Below are 19,214 nucleotides of genomic sequence, written 5' to 3'. Positions count from 1 at the left end.
TGGTCCAGTGACATCTACTTCAGAACTCAGTGATGTAGTCCACCTGGTCCAAGTGACTTATCCACCTTCAGAACTTTGGGATGTAGTCTATCTGGTTCAAGTGACTTATCTCCCTTCAGAACTCTGGGATGTAATCGATCTGGTCCAAGTGACTTATCTACCTTCATGACTCTGGGATGTAGTCCATCTGGTCCAAGTAACATATCTACTTTCAGAACTCTGGGATGTAGTCCATCTGGTCCAAGTGACTTATCTACCTTAAGAACTCTGGGATGTGGAGCATCCGGTCCAAGCGAATTCTCTACCTTCAGAATTCTGGGATGTATTCCATCTGGTCCATTGACTTATCTACCTTCAGAACTCTGGGACGTGGACCATCTGGTCCATTGACTTATCTACCTTCAGAACTCTGGGATGTAGTCCATCTGGTCCAATGGCTTATCTACCTTCAGAACTCTGGGATGTAGTCCATCTGGGCCAATGACTTATCTACCTTCATAATTCTGTGAGGTAGTCCATCTGTTCCAATGACTTATCTACCTTCAGATCTCTGGGATATAGTCCATCTGGTCCAGGTTACTTATCTACCTTCAGATATCTGGGATCTAGTCCAGCTTCTCCAGGTGAGTTATCTATCTTCAGAACTGTGGGATGTAGTCCCTCTGGTCCAAGTGACTTATCTACCTTCAGAAGTCTGAGATATGGTCCATCTGGTCCAAATGACTTATCCACCTTCAGAAATCTGCGATGTAGTCTATGTGGTCCAATTGTCGTATCTCCCTTCAGAACTGGGATGTAGTCCAACTGGTCCCAGTGACTTATCTCCCTTCAGAACTCTGGGATATAGTCCATCTGGTACAATGACTCATCTACCTTTAGAACTCTGGGATGTAGTCCATCTGGTCCAAGGACTTATCTACCATCAGAACTCTGGGATGTGGACCATCTGCTCCAAGTGACTTACCTACCTTCAGAAATCTGCGATGTAGTCGATCTGGTCCAATGACTTATCTACCTTCAGGACTCTGAGATGTAGTCCATCTGGTCCAAGTAACCTATCTACCTTCTGAACTCTGGGATGTAGTCATTCTGGTCCATGTGACTTATCTACCTTCTGAACTCTGGGATGTAGTCCATCTGGTCCTATTACTTATATTCCTTCAGAACTCTGGGATCTAGTCCATCTGGTCCAAATGACTTATCCACCTTCGGAAATCTAGGATGTAGTCTATCTGCTCCAGGTGTCTTATCTCCCTTCAGAACTCTGGGATGTAGTCCATCTGGTTTAAGTGACTTATCTACCTTCAGGACTGAGATATAGTCCATCTGGTCCAATTAACTTATCAACCTTCTGAACTCTGCGATGTAGTCCATCTTGTCCCAGTGACTTATCCATCTTCAGAACTCTGGGATTTAGTCTATCTGGTTCAAGTGACTTACCTCCCTTCAGAACGCTGGGATGTAGTCCATCTGGTCCAAGTAACATATCTACCTTCAGAATTCTGGGATGTAGTCCATCTGGTCCAGTTGCCTTATCTACCTTCATAAATCTCGGATGTAGTCCATCTGGTCCATTGACTTATCTACCTTCAGAACTCTGGGATATGGACCATCTGGTCCGAGTAACTTCTCTACCTTCTGACCTCCGGGATGTAGTCCATCTGGTCCAATGACTTATCTACCTTCAGAACTCTGGGATATAGTCCATCTGGTCCAAGTGACTTATCTACCTTAAGAACTCTGGGATGTGGAGCATCCGGCCCAAGCGACTTCTCTACCTTCAGAATTCTGGGATGTATTCCATCTGGTCCAGGTGTCTTATCTACCTTCAGAACTCTGGGGTGTGGACCATCTGGTCCATTGACTTATCTACCTTCAGAAATCTGGGATGTAGTCCATCTGGTACAATGACTTATCTACCTTCAGAACTGTGGGATGTAGTCCCTCTGGTCCAAGTGACTTATCCACCTTCAGAACTCTGGGATGTAGTCCATCTGGTGCAGGTGACTTATCTACCTTCAGGACTCTGAGATGTAGTCCATCTGGTCCAAGTAACTTATGTACCTTCTGAACTCTGGGATGTAGTCCATCTGGTCCAATTGCTTATCTTCCTTCAGAACTCCGGGATCTAGTCCATCTGGTCCAAATGAGTTATCCACCTTCAGAAATCTGGGATGTAGTCTATCTGCCTCAAGTGTCTTATCTCCCTTCAGAACTCTGGGATGTAGTCCATCTGGTTCAAGTGACTTATCTACCTTCAGGGCTCTGAGATGTAATCCATCTGGTCCAATTAACTTATCTACCTTCTGAACTCTGGGATGTAGTCCATCTGGTCCCAGTGACTTATCCACCATCAGAACTCTGGGATGTAGACTATCTGGTTCAAGTGACTTACCTCCCTTCAGATCTCTGGGATGTAGTCAATCTGGTCAAGTGACGTATCTACCATCATGACTCTGGGATGTAGTCCATCTGGTCCAAGTAACATATCTACCTTCATAAGTCTCTGATGTAGTCCATCTGGTCCATTGACTTATCTACCTTCAGAACTCTGTGATGTGGACCATCTGGTCTGAGTAACTTCTCTACCTTCTGAACTCTGGGATGTAGTCAATCTGGTCCATGTGACTTAGCTACCTTCAGAAATCTCGGATGTAGTCCATCTAGTCCAATGACTTATCTACCTTCTGAACTCTGGGATGTAATCCATCTGGTCCAATTGCTTATCTTCCTTCAGAACTCTGGGATGAAGTCTATCTGGTCCAAATGACTTATCCACCTTCAGATCTCTGGGATGAAGTCCTTCTGGTCCAGTGACATCTACTTCAGAACTCAGTGATGTAGTCCACCTGGTCCAAGTGACTTATCCATCTTCAAAACTCTGGGATGTAGTCTATCTGGTTCAAGTGACTTATCTCCCTTCAGAACTCTGGGATGTAATCGATCTGGTCCAAGTGACTTATCTACCTTCATGACTCTGGGATGTAGTCCATCTGGTCCAAGTAACATATCTACTTTCAGAACTCTGGGATGTAGTCCATCTGGTCCAAGTGACTTATCTACCTTAAGAACTCTGGGATGTGGAGCATCCGGTCCAAGCGAATTCTCTACCTTCAGAATTCTGGGATGTATTCCATCTGGTCCATTGACTTATCTACCTTCAGAACTCTGGGATGTAGTCCATCTGGTCCAATGGCTTATCTACCTTCAGAACTCTGGGATGTAGTCCATCTGGTCCAATGACTTATCTACCTTCAGAACTCTGGGATGTAGTCCATCTGGGCCAATGACTTATCTACCTTCATAATTCTGTGAGGTAGTCCATCTGTTCCAATGACTTATCTACCTTCAGAACTCTGGGATGTAGTCCATCTGGTCCAATGGCTTATCTACCTTCAGAACTCTGGGATGTAGTCCATCTGGTTCAAGTGACTTATCTACCTTCAGAAGTCTGAGATATAGTCCATCTGGTCCAAATGACTTATCCACCTTCAGAAATCTGGGATGTAGTCTATCTGGTCCAATTGTCGTATCTCCCTTCAGAACTGGGATGTAGTCCATCTGGTCCAGGTGACTTATCTACCATCAGGACTCTGAGATGTAGTCCATCTGGTCCAAGTAACTTATCGACCTTCAGAACTCTGGGATGTAGTCCATCAGGTCCAATGACTTATCTACCTTCTGAACTCTGGGATGTAGTCCATCTGGTCCAATTACTTATCTTCCTTCAGAACTCTGTGTGGAGTCCATCTGGTCCAACTGACTTATCTTCCTTCAGAACTCTGGGATCTAGTCCATCTGGTCCAAATGACTTATCCACCTTCAGAAATCTGGGATGTAGTCTATCTGCTCCAAGTGTCTTATCTCCCTTCAGAACTCTGGGATGTAGTCCATCTGGTTCAAGTGACTTATCTACCTTCAGGACTCTGGGATGTAGTCCATCTGGTCCCAGTGACTTATCCACCTTCAGAACTCTGGGATGTAGTCCATCTGGTTCAAGTGACTTATCTCCCTTCAGAACTCTGAGATGTAGTCCATGTGGTACAGGTAACATATCCACCTTCAGAACTCTGGGATCTAGTCTATCTGGTCCAAATGACATCCACCTTCAGATCACTGGGATGAAGTCCATCTGGTCCAATGACATCTACTTCAGAACTCAGTGATGTAGTCCATCTGGTCCCAGTGACTTACCCACCTTCAGAACTCTGGGATTTAGTCTATCTGGTTCAAGTGACTTATCTCCCTTCAGAACTCTGGGATGTAATCCATCTGGTCCAAGTGACTTATCTACTTTCATGATTCTGGGATGTAGTCCATCTGGTCCAAGTAACATATCTACCTTCAGAGCTCTGGGATGTAGTCCATCTAGTCCAATGACTTATCTACCTTCAGATCTCTGGGATATAGTCCATCTGGTCCAAGTGACTTATCTACCTTAAGAACTCTGGGATGTGGAGCATCCGGTCCAAGCGACTTCTCTACCTTCAGAATTCTGGGATGTATTCCATCTGGTCCAGGTGTCTTATCTACCTTCAGATCTCTGGGATGTGGACCATCTGGTCCATTGACTTATCTACCTTCAGAACTCTGGGATGTAGTCCATCTGGTCCAATGACTTATCTATCTTCAGAACTCTGGGATGTAGTCCAACTGGACCAATGACTTATCTACCTTCATAACTCTGTGAGGTAGTCCATCTGATCCAATGACTTATCTACCTTCAGATCTCTGGGATGTAGTCCATCTGGTCCAGGTGTCTTATCTACCTTCTGAACTCTGGGATGTAGTCCATCTGGTCCAAATGACTTATCCACCTTCAGAAATCTGGGATGTAGTCTAGCTGGTCCAGGTTACTTATCTACCTTCAAATATCTGGGCTCTAGTCCAGCTTCTCCAGGTGAGTTATCTATCTTCAGAACTGTGGGATGTAGTCCCTCTGGTCCAAGTGACTTATCTACCTTCAGAAGTCTAAGATGTAGTCCATCTGGTCCAGTTGACTTATCTACATTCAGAACTCTGGGATGTAGTCCATCGGGTCGACTGATTTATCTACCTTTAGAACTCTGGGATGTGGACTATCCGGTCCATCGACTTATCTATCTTCAGAACTCTGGGATGTAGTCCATCTGGACCAATGACTTATCTACCTTCATAACTCTGGGAGGTGGTTCATCTGTTCCAATGACTTATCTACCTTCAGATCTCTGGGATGTAGTCCATCTGGTCCAGGTTACTTATCCACCTTCAGATATCTGGGATCTATTCCAGCTTCTCCAGGTGAGTTATCTATCTTCAGAACTGTGGGATGTCGTCCATCAGGTCCAATGACTTATCTACCTTCAGCAGTCTGAGATGTAGTCCATCTGGTCCAGTTGACTTATCTTCCTTCAGAGCTCTGGGATGTAGTCCATCTGGTCCAGTGACTTATCTATCTTCTGAACTCTGGGATGTAGTCCATCTGGTCCAATGACTAATCTACCTTCAGAACTCTGGGTGGACTCCATCTGGTCCAAATGACTTATCAACCTTCAGAAATCTGGGATGTAGTCTATCTGGTCCAAGTGACTTATCTACCTTCAGGACTCTGAGATGTAGTCCATCTGGTCCATGTGACGTATTTGCCTTCAGAACTCTGGGATGTAGTCCTTCTGGTCCAAGTGTCTCATCTACCTTCAGAACTCTGGGATGTAGTCCAACTGGTCCAGGTGACTTATCTACCTTCAGAACTCTGGGATGTCGTCCATCTGGTCCAGGTGACTTATCTACCTTCAGAACTCTGGGATGTAGTCCATGTGGTGCTCGTGACTTATCTACCTTCAGAACTCTGGGATCTAGTCCATCTGGTCCAATTACTTATCTCCCTTCAGAACTCTGTGATGTAGTCCATCTGGTTCAATTGACTTATCTATCTTAAGAACTCTGGGATCTAGTCCACCTGGTCCAAATGACTTATCCACCTTCAGAACTCTGGGATGTAGTCTATCTGGTTCAAGTGACTTATCTCCCCTCAGAACTTTGGGATGTAGTCCATCTGGTCCGAGTGACATATTTACCTTCAGGACTCTGGGATGTAGTCCATCTGGTCCAAGAGACTTATCTTCCTTCAGAACTCTGGGATCTAGTCCATCTGGTCCAAATGACATCAACCTTCAGAAATCTGGGATGTAGTCCATCTTGTCCAAGTGACTTATCTACCTTCAGGACTCTGAGATGTAGTCCATCTGGTCCAAGTAACTTATCTACCTTCTGAACTCTGGATGTAGTCCATGTGGTGCAGGCGACTTATCTACCTTCTGAACTCTGGGATGTAGTCCATCTGGTCCAAGTAACTTATCTACCTTCAGAACTCTGGGATGTAGTCTATCTGGTCCAGGTGATCTATCTACCTTCACACCTTTCAGCTTTCCCGTCACCTTCTCCTTAGTAACAGCCACTGCCCTCACCTCTGCCCCCTTCTCTCTCAGGCTTCCAGCATGCTGCGAGTGTCTTCCACTAATGCAAAATACTTATTCAGTTGGTCTGCTATTTCCTTGTCCCCCATTACTACCTCCGATTACTACTTTCACCTCTCTTTTAATCTTTCTGCATATAACCATATAACAATTACAGCATGGAAACAGGCCATCCCGGCCCTTCTCGTCCATGCCAAATGCTTACTCTCACCTAGTCCCACTTACCTGCACTCAGCCCCTAACCCTCCATTCCTTTCCTTTCCATTGACCTATCCAATTTTTTTTAAATGACATTACCGAACCTGCCCCTACCACTTCTACTGGAAGCTCCTTCGACACAGCTACCACTTTCTGAGTAAAGAAGTTCCCCCTCATGTTACCCCTAAACTTTTGCCCCCCTAACTCTCAACTCATGTCCTCTTGTTTGAATCTCCCCTACTCTCAAGGGAAAAAGCTTCTCCATGTCAACTCTATCTATCCCCGACATAATTTTAAATACCTCCATCAAGTCCCCCCTCAACCTTCTACGCTCCAAAGAATAAAGACCTAACTTGTGCAACCTTTCTCTGTAACTTAGGTGCTGAAACCCAGGTAACATCCTAGTAAATCTTCTCTGTACTCTCTCTATTTTGTTGATATCTTTCCTAGAATTCGGTGACCAGAACTGTACGCAATACTCCAAATTTGACCTCACCAATGTCTTGTACAATTTTAACATTACATCCAAACTCCTATACTCAATGCTCTTATTTATAAAGGCCAGCATACCAAAAGCTTTCTTCACCACCCAATCCACATGAGATTCCACCTTCAGGGAACTATGCACCATTATTCCTAGATCACTCTGTTCTACTGCATTCCTCAATGCCCTACCATTTACCATGTATGTCCTATTTTGATTAGTCCTACCAAAATGTAGCACCTCACACTTATCAGCATTAAACTCCATCTGCCATCGTTCAGTCCACTGTTCTAACTGGCCTAAATCTCTCTGCAGGCTTCAAAAACCTACTTCATTATACACAACACCACCTACTTTAGTATCATCTGCATACTTACTAATCCAATTTACCACCCCATCATCCAGATCATTAATGTATCTGACAAACAACATTGGACCCAGTACAGATCCCTGAGGCACACCACTAGTCATTGGCCTCCAACCTGACAAACAGTTATCCACCACTACTCTCTGGCATCTCCCATCCAGCCACTGTTGAATCCATTTTACTACTTCAATATTAATACCTAACGATTGTACCTTCCTAACTAACCTTCCGTGCAGAACCTTGTCAAAGGCCTTACTGAAGCCCATATAGACAACGTCCACTGCCTTACCCTTGTCAACTTTCCTCATAACCTCTTCAAAAAATTCAGTTAGATTTGTCAAACATGACCTTCCACGCACAAATCCATGTTGACTGTTCCTAATCAGACCCTGTCTATCCAGATAATTATATATACCATCTCTAAGAATATTTTCCATTAATTTATCCACCACTGATGTCAAACTGACAGGCCTATAATTGCTAGGTTTACTCTTAGAACCCTTTTTAAACAATGGAACCACATGAGCAATACGCCAATCCTCCGGCATCATCCCTGTTTCTAATGACATTTGAAATATTTCTGTCAGAGCCCTTGCTATTTCTACACTATCTTCCCTCAAGGTCCTAGGGAATATCCTGTCAGGATCTGGAGACTTAACCACTTTCATATTCTTTAAAAGCACCAGTACTTCCTCTTCTTCAATCATCATAGTTTCCAAAACTACCCTACTTGTTTCCCTTACCTTATGCAATTCAATATCCTTCTCCTTAGTGAATACCAAAGAAAAGAAATTGTTCAAAATCTCCCCCATCTCTTTTGGCTCCACACATAGCTGTCCACTCTGATTCTCTAAGGGACCAATTTTATCCCTCACTATCCTTTTGCTATTAATATAACTGTAGAAACCCTTTGGATTTATTTTCACCTTACTTGCCAAAGCAACCTCATATCTTCTTTTAGCTTTTCTAATTTCTTTCTTAAGATTCTTTTTACATTCTTTATATTCCTCAAGCACCTCATTTACTCCATGCTGCCTATATTTATTGTAGATCTCTCTCTTTTTCCGAACCAAGTTTCCAATATACCTTGAAAACCATGGCTCTCTCAAACTTTTAACCTTTCCTTTCAACCTAACAGGAACATAAAGATTCTGTACCCTCAAAGTTTCACCTTTAAATGACCTCCATTTCTCTATTACATCCTTCCCATAAAACAAATTGTCCCAATCCACTCCTAAATCCTTTCGCATCTCCTCAAAGTTAGCCTTTCTCCAATCAAAAATCTCAACCCTGGGTCCAGTCCTATTCTTCTCCATAATTATATTGAAACTATTGTGCCATGTCATATAATGTGACTGATCATGGTCTTTGACCAGGGTTGTTCTTGACAAATTTTTTCTACAGAAGTGGTTTGCCATTGCCTTCTTCTGGGCAGTGTCTTTACAAGATGGGTGACCCCAGCCATTGTCAATACTCTTGTCTGCCTGGCGTCAGTGGTCACATCACCAGGAGTCATCATCATCATACATCATCATCACCAGGAGTCATCATCATCATACATCATCATCACCAGGAGTCATCATCATCATACAGCCATCCACCACTCTTTTGATTTTATGTTCACTTTGACTTCCCTTGTCAGCCATGGTTGCATCTTCCTGCCTTTAGAATACTTTTTCTTCATTAGGATGTATCTACCATATGCCTTCAAAGTTGCTTGCAGAAACTCCAGCCATTGCTGCTTTGCTGCTGTACGTGCTAGTGCCATCCTTTAATTTTGGTCAGTTCTTCCCTCCACTGTCATACTGATACATTTGACTTCAGCTTCTCCCTCTCAAGTTGCAGGGTGAATTCTATCATATTTTGTTCACTGTCTCCTAAAGATTCCTTTACCTTAAGCTCCCTAATCAACTCTGGTTCATTACACAACGCCCTATCCAGAATAGCTGATCATCTAGTGGGCTTATCCACAAACTGCTCTAAAAAACCTCCTAAGCAATCTCCAAATTTTTTTTCTTGGGATCCAAAATCAACACCAATCTGATTTTCCCAATCTACCTGCATATCGAAACCACCCCCTCCCCACTGTGACTACCATAACATTGCTATAACATGCTATTTTTATAACTATCTCCCATTGTAATTTGTAGCCCACATCCTGGTACCTTTCAGAGGCCTGTATATAACTCCCATCACAGTCTTTTTACCCTTGCAGTTCCTTAACTCTACCCACAACAATTCTACATCCTCCAATCCTGTATCACCACTTTCTAAAGATTTGATTTCATTTGTTACTGACAGAGCCACACCACACCACCCCATATGCCTACCTGCCTGTCCTTTTGATACAATACATATTCTTGGATGTTAAGCTCCCAACTATAATCTTCAAGGACTGAAACAGCTAGCATGAGAGGGCACAGTTTTAAGCTGCTTGGAATTAGATACAGAGGAGATGTCAGGGGTAAGTTTTTTATGCAGAGAGTGGGGAGTGTGTGGAATAAGCTGCTGGCAATGGTGGTGGAGGTGGATACGATAGGGTCTTTTAAGAGACTCCTGGATAGAGTTTTATGTTTCTTTCAACCACAACTCAGTGATGCTCATAACATCAATGTCATGCCTGCCAATCTCTAACTTCGCTACAAGATCATCTAACTTATTCCATCTACTGATATAAAATATATCAAATATAACACCACACACAAAATGCTGGTGGAACACAGCAGGCCTGGCAGCATCTATAGGGAGAAGCGCTGTCGACGTTTCGGGCCGAGACCCTTCGTCAGGACTAACTGAAAGGAGAGAGATTATAACAAATATAACACTTTCAGTCCTGTCAGCAAGACCAAGAAGCTGATTATAGACTTCATGAGAAGCAAACCAGAGGTCCATAAGTCAGTCCTCATTGAGTGATCAAAGCAGGAGAGGTTCCTAGGTGTTATTATTTTGGAGGCCCTGTTCTAGGCCCAACAAGCCTCACAGATGACAGCTTGTGATCCTGTGTAAAGATGAAGGTGACGTCATACAGCCCTGATGTGCAGACGCTGTGCGCTGAGGTCCAGGAGCAGAAATCCCATTAACCAAGTATGTTAAATATTTTAATTGCCTATTATTTTATGTATATTCATATTTTTTCATTGTTCAGTGAAATAGTTTTATTTTTCAGGTTGACAGCTGGCTGACGTTATTTTTGGTTTGCTGCTGGCGGAAAATTTAAGTTCGGCGTTTTTCATAAATACAAGAAGGACTCAAAGTTCAAAGTCCATTTATTATCAAACTATGTATATTTTATACAACCTTGAGTTTCATCAGCCACAAAACGAAGACACCCGAATAGAATCCATTAAAACAAAAGACCGCTGAATACCCAACGTACAGAAATGAAAACAAATCATGCCAACAATAAAAGTGAGCAAATAGGGTTCTGAACTTCAGTTGGAGAGTGCAGAGACTCGGTGCAGAGACAAGTAAATCGCAGAGCAGCATCCCCTGCCTCCAGCCTGAACACCCTCGCCTCTTCAATTTGGCCCAATGCTTACACTGTCTAAACCTGGGCTCATTGGACCCGGGCCTCGCCACTTCAATACGCTCATTGGACCCGGGCCTCGCCACTTCAATACGCTCGTTGGACCCGGGCCTCGCCACTTCGATACGCTCGTTGGACCTGGGCCTCGCCACTTCAATATGCTCATTGGACCCAGGCCCCGTCACTTCAATACGCTCATTGGACCCGAGCCCCGTCACTTCCATACACTCATTGGACTCGGGCCCCATCACTTCAATACGCTCGTTGGACCCGGGCCCCGTCACTTCAATATGCTCATTGGACCCGGGCCCCCTCACTTCAATACGCTCATTGGACCCGAGCCCCATCACTTCAATACGCTTATTGGACCCGGGCCCCGTCACTTCAATATGCTCATTGGACCCGAGCCCCGTCACTTCCATACGCTCATTGGACCCAAGCCCCGTCACTTCCATACGCTCATTGGACCCAGGCCCCGTCACTTCCATACGCTCATTGGACCCGGGCCCCGTCACTTCCATACGCTCATTGGACCCAGGCCCCGTCACTTCAATACGCTCATTGGACCCGGGCCCCGTCACTTCCATACGCTCATTGGACCCGGGCCCCGTCACTTCAATACGCTCATTGGACCCGGGCCCCGTCACTTCCATATGCTCATTGGACCCGGGCCCTGGTAAAGTCCTCCCAACCATTGAGCACATTTACATGAAAGACAGTCACAGGGAAACAGTGTCCATCATCAGGGACCTCCACCACACAGACCATGCTCTCTTCATGCTACTGCCATTGGAAAGAAGGTAGAAGAGCCTCAGGACTCACACCACCAGTTTATCCTCAACTATAGGGCTCCTGAACCACAGGGGATAACTTCACTTGCCTTATTATTGAAATGTTCCCACAACCTATGGACTCACTTTCAAGGACTCCTCATCTCATATTTTTGATATTTATTGCTTATTTATTTATTATTATTTTTCCTCTTTTTGGACTTGCTGAGTTTATTGTGTCCAGCACACTGGTTGAACTCCCTAGTTGGATGATCTTTCATTGTTACTATTGTAGTTATTACTCTATAAATTTGAGTATGCCCACAAGAAAACGAATCTCAGGGTTGTACATGGTGACATATATGTACTTTGTAATAAATTTACTTTGTATTTGTCACCCTTTTCAGTTTTGTCCCTCTGCTGCACTGTAACTCACCCGTGTTGCCTGTCCTTCCTCACAGTCTCACTACACATTGCCTCTGCTTGCGTACTAACTGCCCCAACCAGAGCCCTATCACTCAGTTTCCCATCCCCCTGCAAAATTACTTTAAACCCTTCCTAGCTGCTCTAGCAAACTTGCCCACAAAGATATTGCTCCCCATGGGCTTCAGGTGTAACCCACTCCTTTTCCACAAGTCATACCTTCTCCAGAAGAGATCCCAATGATCCAGAAATCTGAAACCCTGCCCCCTGCACCAATTCCTCAGCCACACATTCCTCTGCTAAATGATCCTGTTCTTACCCTTGCTGGCACACAACACGGGCAACAATCCAGAGGTGACTACCCTGGATGTCCTGCTTTCCAGCTTTGTACCTAGCTCCCTATGTACACTCTTCAGGACAACCTCCTTTTCCTATCTATGTCAATGGTGCCAATATGTACCAAGACTTCTGGCTGCTCACCCTCTCCCTTTAGAATGCCACGTACCCGATCCAAGACGTCGTTGACCCTGAGACCTGGGAGGCAACATGCCATCCGGGTGCCTCTTCTGTGTCCACAGAATCTCATGTCTACACCACTGCCTGTGGAATGTCCTATCACTACTGCAGTCCTCTTCTCCCTGCTTTTCCCTTCTGAGCCACAGCACCAGAGACCTGGTCACTGTGGCTAGTTCCTGATAGGTCCCCACCCCCCCCCCCCATATCCAAAACGGTATAAGTATTATTGAGGGGAACTGCCATGGAGACACTCTGCACTGGCTGCCCATTTCCTTTCCCTCTCCTGACAGTTGCCCAGGTACCTGCCCCGATCTACCCGTAGCTCCTATCTATCACTCCACGTTTCTCATATTAGCTGAAGGTTATCAATCTACAGCCCCAGTTCCTTAACACATTGTCTAAGGAGCTGCAGCTGGAAGCACCTGGTGCAGATGTGGTTATCTGGGAGGCAGAATTCCCACATCACACACAACACGGAGCCTGCTGTATGTACTAACAGAGGAAGAATAAAGAAGAAACATACCAGATACGTACCTCACCCACGCCTGTTCTCACTGAAGACTGATGAGATAAGGCCTCCCCACTCTAACACTAGTCTACTCACACAATGGCCACAACACTTGCCCATAGCTTATTTTTATTTGCCCTTGATAAGGATTCACTGTTTGACTGGGCTGCTGGAAAATGCTCCTTTTTGACCCTCACTCCTGAACCTGTGGGTCACTTCCTCCCTTGCTGTCACTTTGACCAGCAGAAAGTGGTGTCCACATACCGTGACTACATTCTGGTTCAGTCCCTTCCTCCCTTTATCTACAACACTTCACATGTTCTTGATCTCCTCAAAAACTTTCAGTTCCCTGGCCCTGATTGCTTAAATTTCACCATGGATGTCCAGTCCCTACATACTTCTATCCCATGTCAATAAGCCTTTAAAGCTGCCTGCTTCTTTCTCAGCAGCAGACCTGACCAGCTCCCCTCCAGCACCACTCTCCTCTGTTAGTGCAGTTGGTTCTTACCCTTAGCTATTTTTCTTTCAGTTCCTCCCTCTTTCTCCAATCTCAAGGAATAGCCATGGGCCCAGCTATGCCCATCTTTTCGATGCCTACATGGAACAGTCCATGTGCCAAACCTTCCCCAGTAATGCTCCCAACTCTTTCCATGCTACATTGGCGTCTGCATTGGTGCTGCTTAATGCTGAGCTCCTCAAGTTCATCAACTTCGCCTCCAACTTCTACCCTGCCTTTGAATTCATCTGACACCACTCTCCCCTTCCACGATCTCTCTGTCTCCATCACTCCACCAGCTGTCTACTGATAATTTCTATAAACCCACCAATTCCCACCTTGACATACCTCTTCCCGGCGTCTCCTGTAAAGATCACACGATCACAAGACAAAGGAACAGAAGTAGGCCATTCAGCCCATCGAGTCTGCTCCGCCACTCCACCATGAGCTAAACTATTCTCCCGTCTAGTTCCAATTTCCAGCTTTTTTCCCATAACCCTTGATGCCCTGACTAATCAGATACTTGTCAATCTCCTCCTCAAACACCCTCAATGATCGGGCCTCCACAGCTGTATGTGGCAACGAATTCCATAAATCCATGACCCTCTGGCTAAAAAAATTTCTCCTCATCTCTGTTTTAAATGGATACCCTCTAATTCTAAGACTGTGGCTTCTTGTCCTGGACTCACCCGCCAAGGGAAACAGCCTTTCCACATCTACTCTGTCCAACCCTTTCAACATTCGAAATGTTTCTGTGAGATCCCCTCTCATTCTTCTATACTCTAATGAATACGGTCCAAGAGTCGATAAACGCTCCTCATACGTTAGTCCCTGTATTCTAGGAATCATCCTCGTGAATCTTCTCTGAACTCTCTCCAACATCAGTACATCCCTTCTAAGAAAGGGGGTCCAAAACTGCACACAGTATTCCAAATGAGGTCTCACCAGTGCCCCATACAGCCTCATCAACACCTCCCTGAGGTGTTCCTCTTGAAATGAATGCCAACATAGCATTCACTTTCCTTACTGCTGATCCAACCTGGTGGTTAACCTTTAGGGTATCCTGCATGAGGACCCCCAAGTCCCTTTGCACTACCGATTTTTGAATTTTTTCCCCATCTAAATAATAATCTGCCCGATTATTTCTTCTTCCAAAACGTACAACCGTACAATTCTCAATATTGTATCTCATCTGTTATTTCTTTGCCCACTCTCCTAAACTGACCAAGTCTCTGCAACCTTTCCATTTCTTCAACACTTCCCGCTCCTCCACCTATCTTGGTGTCATCCACAAACTTAGCCACAAAACCATTTAATCCATAATCTAAATCATCGATATACAGTGTAAAAAGAAGCGGCCCCAACACCGACCCCTGCGGAACACCACTAGTAACTGGCAACCAACCAGAATAGGGTCCCTTTATTCCCACCCTTTGCTTTCTGCCTATGAGCCAATGCTCCACCCATTCCAATATCTTTCCTGTAATTCCATGGGCTCTCATCTTATTAAGCAGCCTCTTATGCGGCACCTTATCAAAGACCTTTTGAAAATCCAAATACACAACATCCACAGCCTCTCCCTTGTCAATCTTATTTGAGATTACCTCAAAAAATTCCAATAGGTTGGTGAGGCAGGATCTTCCCCCATGAAACTATGCTGGCTTGGGCCTATCTTGTCATACACCTTGAGGTATTTCATAATCTTGTCCTTGAGGATCAACTCCAATAACTTTCCAACTACCAATGTCAGTCTAATAGGTCTGTAATTTTCTTTTTGCTGCCTCCCTCCTTTCTTAAACAGTGGAATTACATTTGCGACCTTCCAGTCCTTCGGAACCATGCCGGAATCTACTGATTCCTGGAAGCTCATTTCCAAAGCCTCCACAACCTCCAAAGCCACATCCTTCAGAACCCGTGGGTGCACCTCATCCGGTCCAGGAGACTTATCTATCCTTAGTCCATTTAGCTTCCCAAGCACTTTCTCTCTCGTAATCTTGACAGTACCTAATTCTAGTCCCCGAGACCTCCGGCTCCAACCAGGTATGTTGCTAATGCCTTCCACTGTGAAGACTGATGCAAAGTACTCATTTAGTTCCTCTGCCATCTCTTTGGTACCCATTATAATTTCTCCAGCATCATTTTCAATCGGTCCTATATCTACCCGTGTCACTCTTTTACTCTTCATATATTTTTTTAAAATTCTTAGTATCCTTTTTTTATGTTAATTGCCAACTTCCTTTCATAATTCATCTTTTCCTTCCTAATGACCTTCTTAGTTTCCTTCCGTAAGTTTTTAAAAGTCGTCCAGTCCTCAGTTTTCCCACTAATTTTTGCTTCCTTGTACGCCATCTCTTTTGCTTTTATTTTAACCTTAACCTCTCTCATTAGCCACATTTGTGCCATTTTTCCATTCATGATTTTCTTTTTTCTTGGAATATATCTTTCCTGCACTTTCCTTATTTCTTGCAGGAATTTCATCCAACTCTGCTCTACCGTCCCTCCATCTACCTTACTTTTCCAATCAACTTGGGCCAGTTCCTCTATCTCATACCACTGTAATTCCCTTTGTTCCACTGAAATATCGATACACCTGATACCAGCTTCTCCTTTTCAAATTTGAAACCGAACTCGATCATATTATGATCACTACTTCCAAGGGGTTCCATTACCTCTAGCTCCCTAATCGCCTCAGGTTCATTACACAGCACCCAATCCAAAACAGCCGATCCCCTGGTGGGCTTATGGACAAGCTGCTCCAAAAAGCCACCCAGTAGGCATTCTACAAACTCCCTCTCCTGAGATCCAGTACCTTCCTACTTTCCCAATCCACTTTGTCCAACTCAGAGTAAACTGGCTCGAATGTCTGTGTGTGGATTGTCCAACTCAGAGTAAACTGGCTCGAATGTCTGTGTGTGGATTGTCCAACTCAGAGTAAACTGGCTCGAATGTCTGTGTGTGGATTGTCCAACTCAGAGTAAACTGGCTCGAATGTCTGTGTGTGGATTGTCCAACTGAGAGAAACTGGCTCGAATGTCTGTGTGTGGATTGTCCGAGAGAAACTGGCTCGAATGTCTGTGTGTGGATTGTCCAACTGAGAGAAACTGGCTCGAATGTCTGTGTGTGGATTGTCCGAGAGAAACTGGCTCGAATGTCTGTGTGTGGATTGTCCAACTGAGAGAAACTGGCTCGAATGTCTGTGTGTGGATTGTCCGAGAGAAACTGGCTCGAATGCCTGTGTGTGGATTGTCCAACTCAGAGTAAACTGGCTCGAATGTCTGTGTGTGGATTGTCCAACTCAGAGTAAACTGGCTCGAAGCTTTGCTTCTAAACATTTTGAACACGGATCTGAGCAAACTGTAACTCATTTTACACAATGCTGCTTGCTGATTGGTCGCTCCTCAAATCAGAAAAACTGCCGTGGGACTCTGCCTTCTAAACCTCGATCGCTGCCCTGATTAAAAGCAGCTCTTTTCACACACCCCGGTGTGGACTGCTTCATGGTTTCTGGCATCTCCTTGTGCATCGTAATTGTGGTGTTTCTGCAGGGAGGACAAATTAGCAGCAAACCCTTGACCTCTGGATGTTCAGTGTAAAAGTGTTCTTTAATGACAGGCTGGATCTTGGCCTTCAAATCCTGGCATTGAGAGAGTGAGGAAGGAGAGGTGATCAGTTAGAATCATGCTGAATCTTCTTGAATTACAATTCGGCATACACCGGAAATGCAAAGCAACACGCACAAAACGCTGGAGGAACTCAACAGGTCAGGAAAACAGTAAACTGTCAATGTTTCAGGACTGAGGTGGAAAGGGGGAGAGGAAAGAGGCCAGCTGGAAGGTGTGAGGTGAAGCCAGGTGGGTGGGAGAGGTCAAAGGCTGGAGAAGAAAGAATCTGACAATAGGAGGAAGGGAAGGAGGAGGGGATCCCAGGGAGAAGAGTAGGCAGTTGAGAAGAAGTGAAAAGTCAGAACGTGGAATTGGGGAAGGGGAGGGGAAATTCATATTCATGAAATCAGGCTGGAGGGCACCCAGAAAGAATATAAAGTGTTGCTCCTCCACTCTGAGGGTAGCCTCAGCTTGGTACAAGAGGAGGTCAGGGATCTACATGTCGGAACTGAAATGGGAATCGGAAGAAAAATGTTTGGCCACTGGGAAGTCCTGGTTGTGGGAGATGGGGCAGAAGTGTTCGATGAAGCAGTCCCTCAATTCACAACGAGCCTCATTGGGAGCATCGGATGCAATAGACAATCCCCGCAGATTTCCAGGTGAAGTGTTGTCTCGTCTGGAAGGACTGTTTTGGGCCCTGAGTGGAGGTGAGGGAGGAGTTAGCATTCCTCTCATATGGAGTGAGATTAGTGGGGAGGGAAAAATGGACGAGGGGATCACAAAGGGGTTTCTCTTGACTGCAGTTGTTGACTACAGTCTGACTAATAGTACTCTGCAGTGTTCCTTACCTGGAATCTGAACTTTGAAAAATCTATTATTCACCATTTCCTTGTTTTTTAACTTACTGGAATCCGGGGTTTATTATTTACAAATAACGATCTTTAATTTCACTCCAAAATTGTGTTTGAAATTATACTTGTAAAAGTAGCCAAGATTGTTTCCTCTCCGGGACCGCTGGGGGCGCCAGTGCGGGAGGTTCAGCAAATCAGCGCTTCGCGGCACCTCCTCCATCGAGCACGTCGTTGTGGTGAGAACGCAGAAAAGGAGCGGACGGCAGGGAAGCGGCCATTTTGCGGGCGACGCGGAGAGGGAGAGGCTGTGAGGGAGTGAGTGAGTGAATGAGGGAGAGGGAGAGGCTGTGAGGGAGTGGGTGAGTGAGTGAATGAGGGTGGGTGAGTGAGTGGGAGAGAGCGAGTGGAGCGTCGCCCCCTACACTGATCTTATTTGATCGGCCGGCATCCCGGGCGCCGGGCCGGCGTGATGAGAAGCCGCGTGTGAGCTCCGGCGGTGAGCGGGCGGCGGCCAAGCCCCGGGCCTGCGGGTGTGATGAACCGATCAGATAGACGAGGCTGCGGCTCTGCCCGGCCGCTGAGTATCGAGGCGATTCTGATCCGCAGGCCCGCTCCTCCCTGGTCGGACGAGTCGAGCAGCTGCTCACTGACATGTGTTGTTGAGGCGTATGGACGGTAGCGAAGGAACTGTCCAGGACCACTACTTTAATAATGTCCATCTTTAGCCTCCAGTACAATGAATAACAGTATCACAGCCCACCGGGCTTAATAAATTTCATATTATCAGCCTTTCCAGTTTGTGTCAGTATTTATCAGATTTAATGAGGTCAATAATCTCTAACATATATTATTTTTTAGTTCCTTTAGTTTCTCCCCGTTCTATTCAGATAAACGGTAAACAACAAGCTTTCACCACCTTCAGCTCAAACCCCAGTGTCATTTATTCTACATTTTATCACAGATTTTCCTTGGAATCTGTATACCTTGCCCTTAGTGCCATTTAAAGCATCTTTGATGA

General features: G+C 45.1%; 1 protein-coding gene and 1 non-coding gene across 2 annotated transcripts in view; one reads left to right on the top strand and one right to left on the bottom strand.

The window, feature by feature from the left end:
• The window catches only part of LOC132390601 (S-antigen protein-like), a 109,843-nt gene extending 98,118 nt beyond the window's left edge, over positions 1-11,725 (bottom strand). Inside the window, exon 1 of the mRNA XM_059963205.1 lies at positions 11,055-11,725. Coding sequence (XP_059819188.1) covers positions 11,055-11,725 — 671 coding nt within the window. The remainder of the gene's footprint in view (positions 1-11,054) is intronic.
• Positions 11,726-18,541: 6,816 nt separating this feature from the next.
• On the top strand, positions 18,542-18,800 carry LOC132390604 (small Cajal body-specific RNA 2). Its single transcript, XR_009510950.1, has one exon. It is a non-coding gene; the product is annotated as a small Cajal body-specific RNA 2 (non-coding RNA).
• Positions 18,801-19,214: the final 414 nt, after the last annotated feature.

The sequence above is a fragment of the Hypanus sabinus genome, unplaced genomic scaffold (genome assembly GCF_030144855.1).
Source record: "Hypanus sabinus isolate sHypSab1 unplaced genomic scaffold, sHypSab1.hap1 scaffold_983, whole genome shotgun sequence".
Taxonomy (NCBI): Eukaryota; Metazoa; Chordata; class Chondrichthyes; order Myliobatiformes; family Dasyatidae; genus Hypanus; species Hypanus sabinus.
The sequence above is the reverse complement of the archived record's forward strand: the minus strand, read 5'-3'. Positions and strand labels throughout refer to the sequence as shown.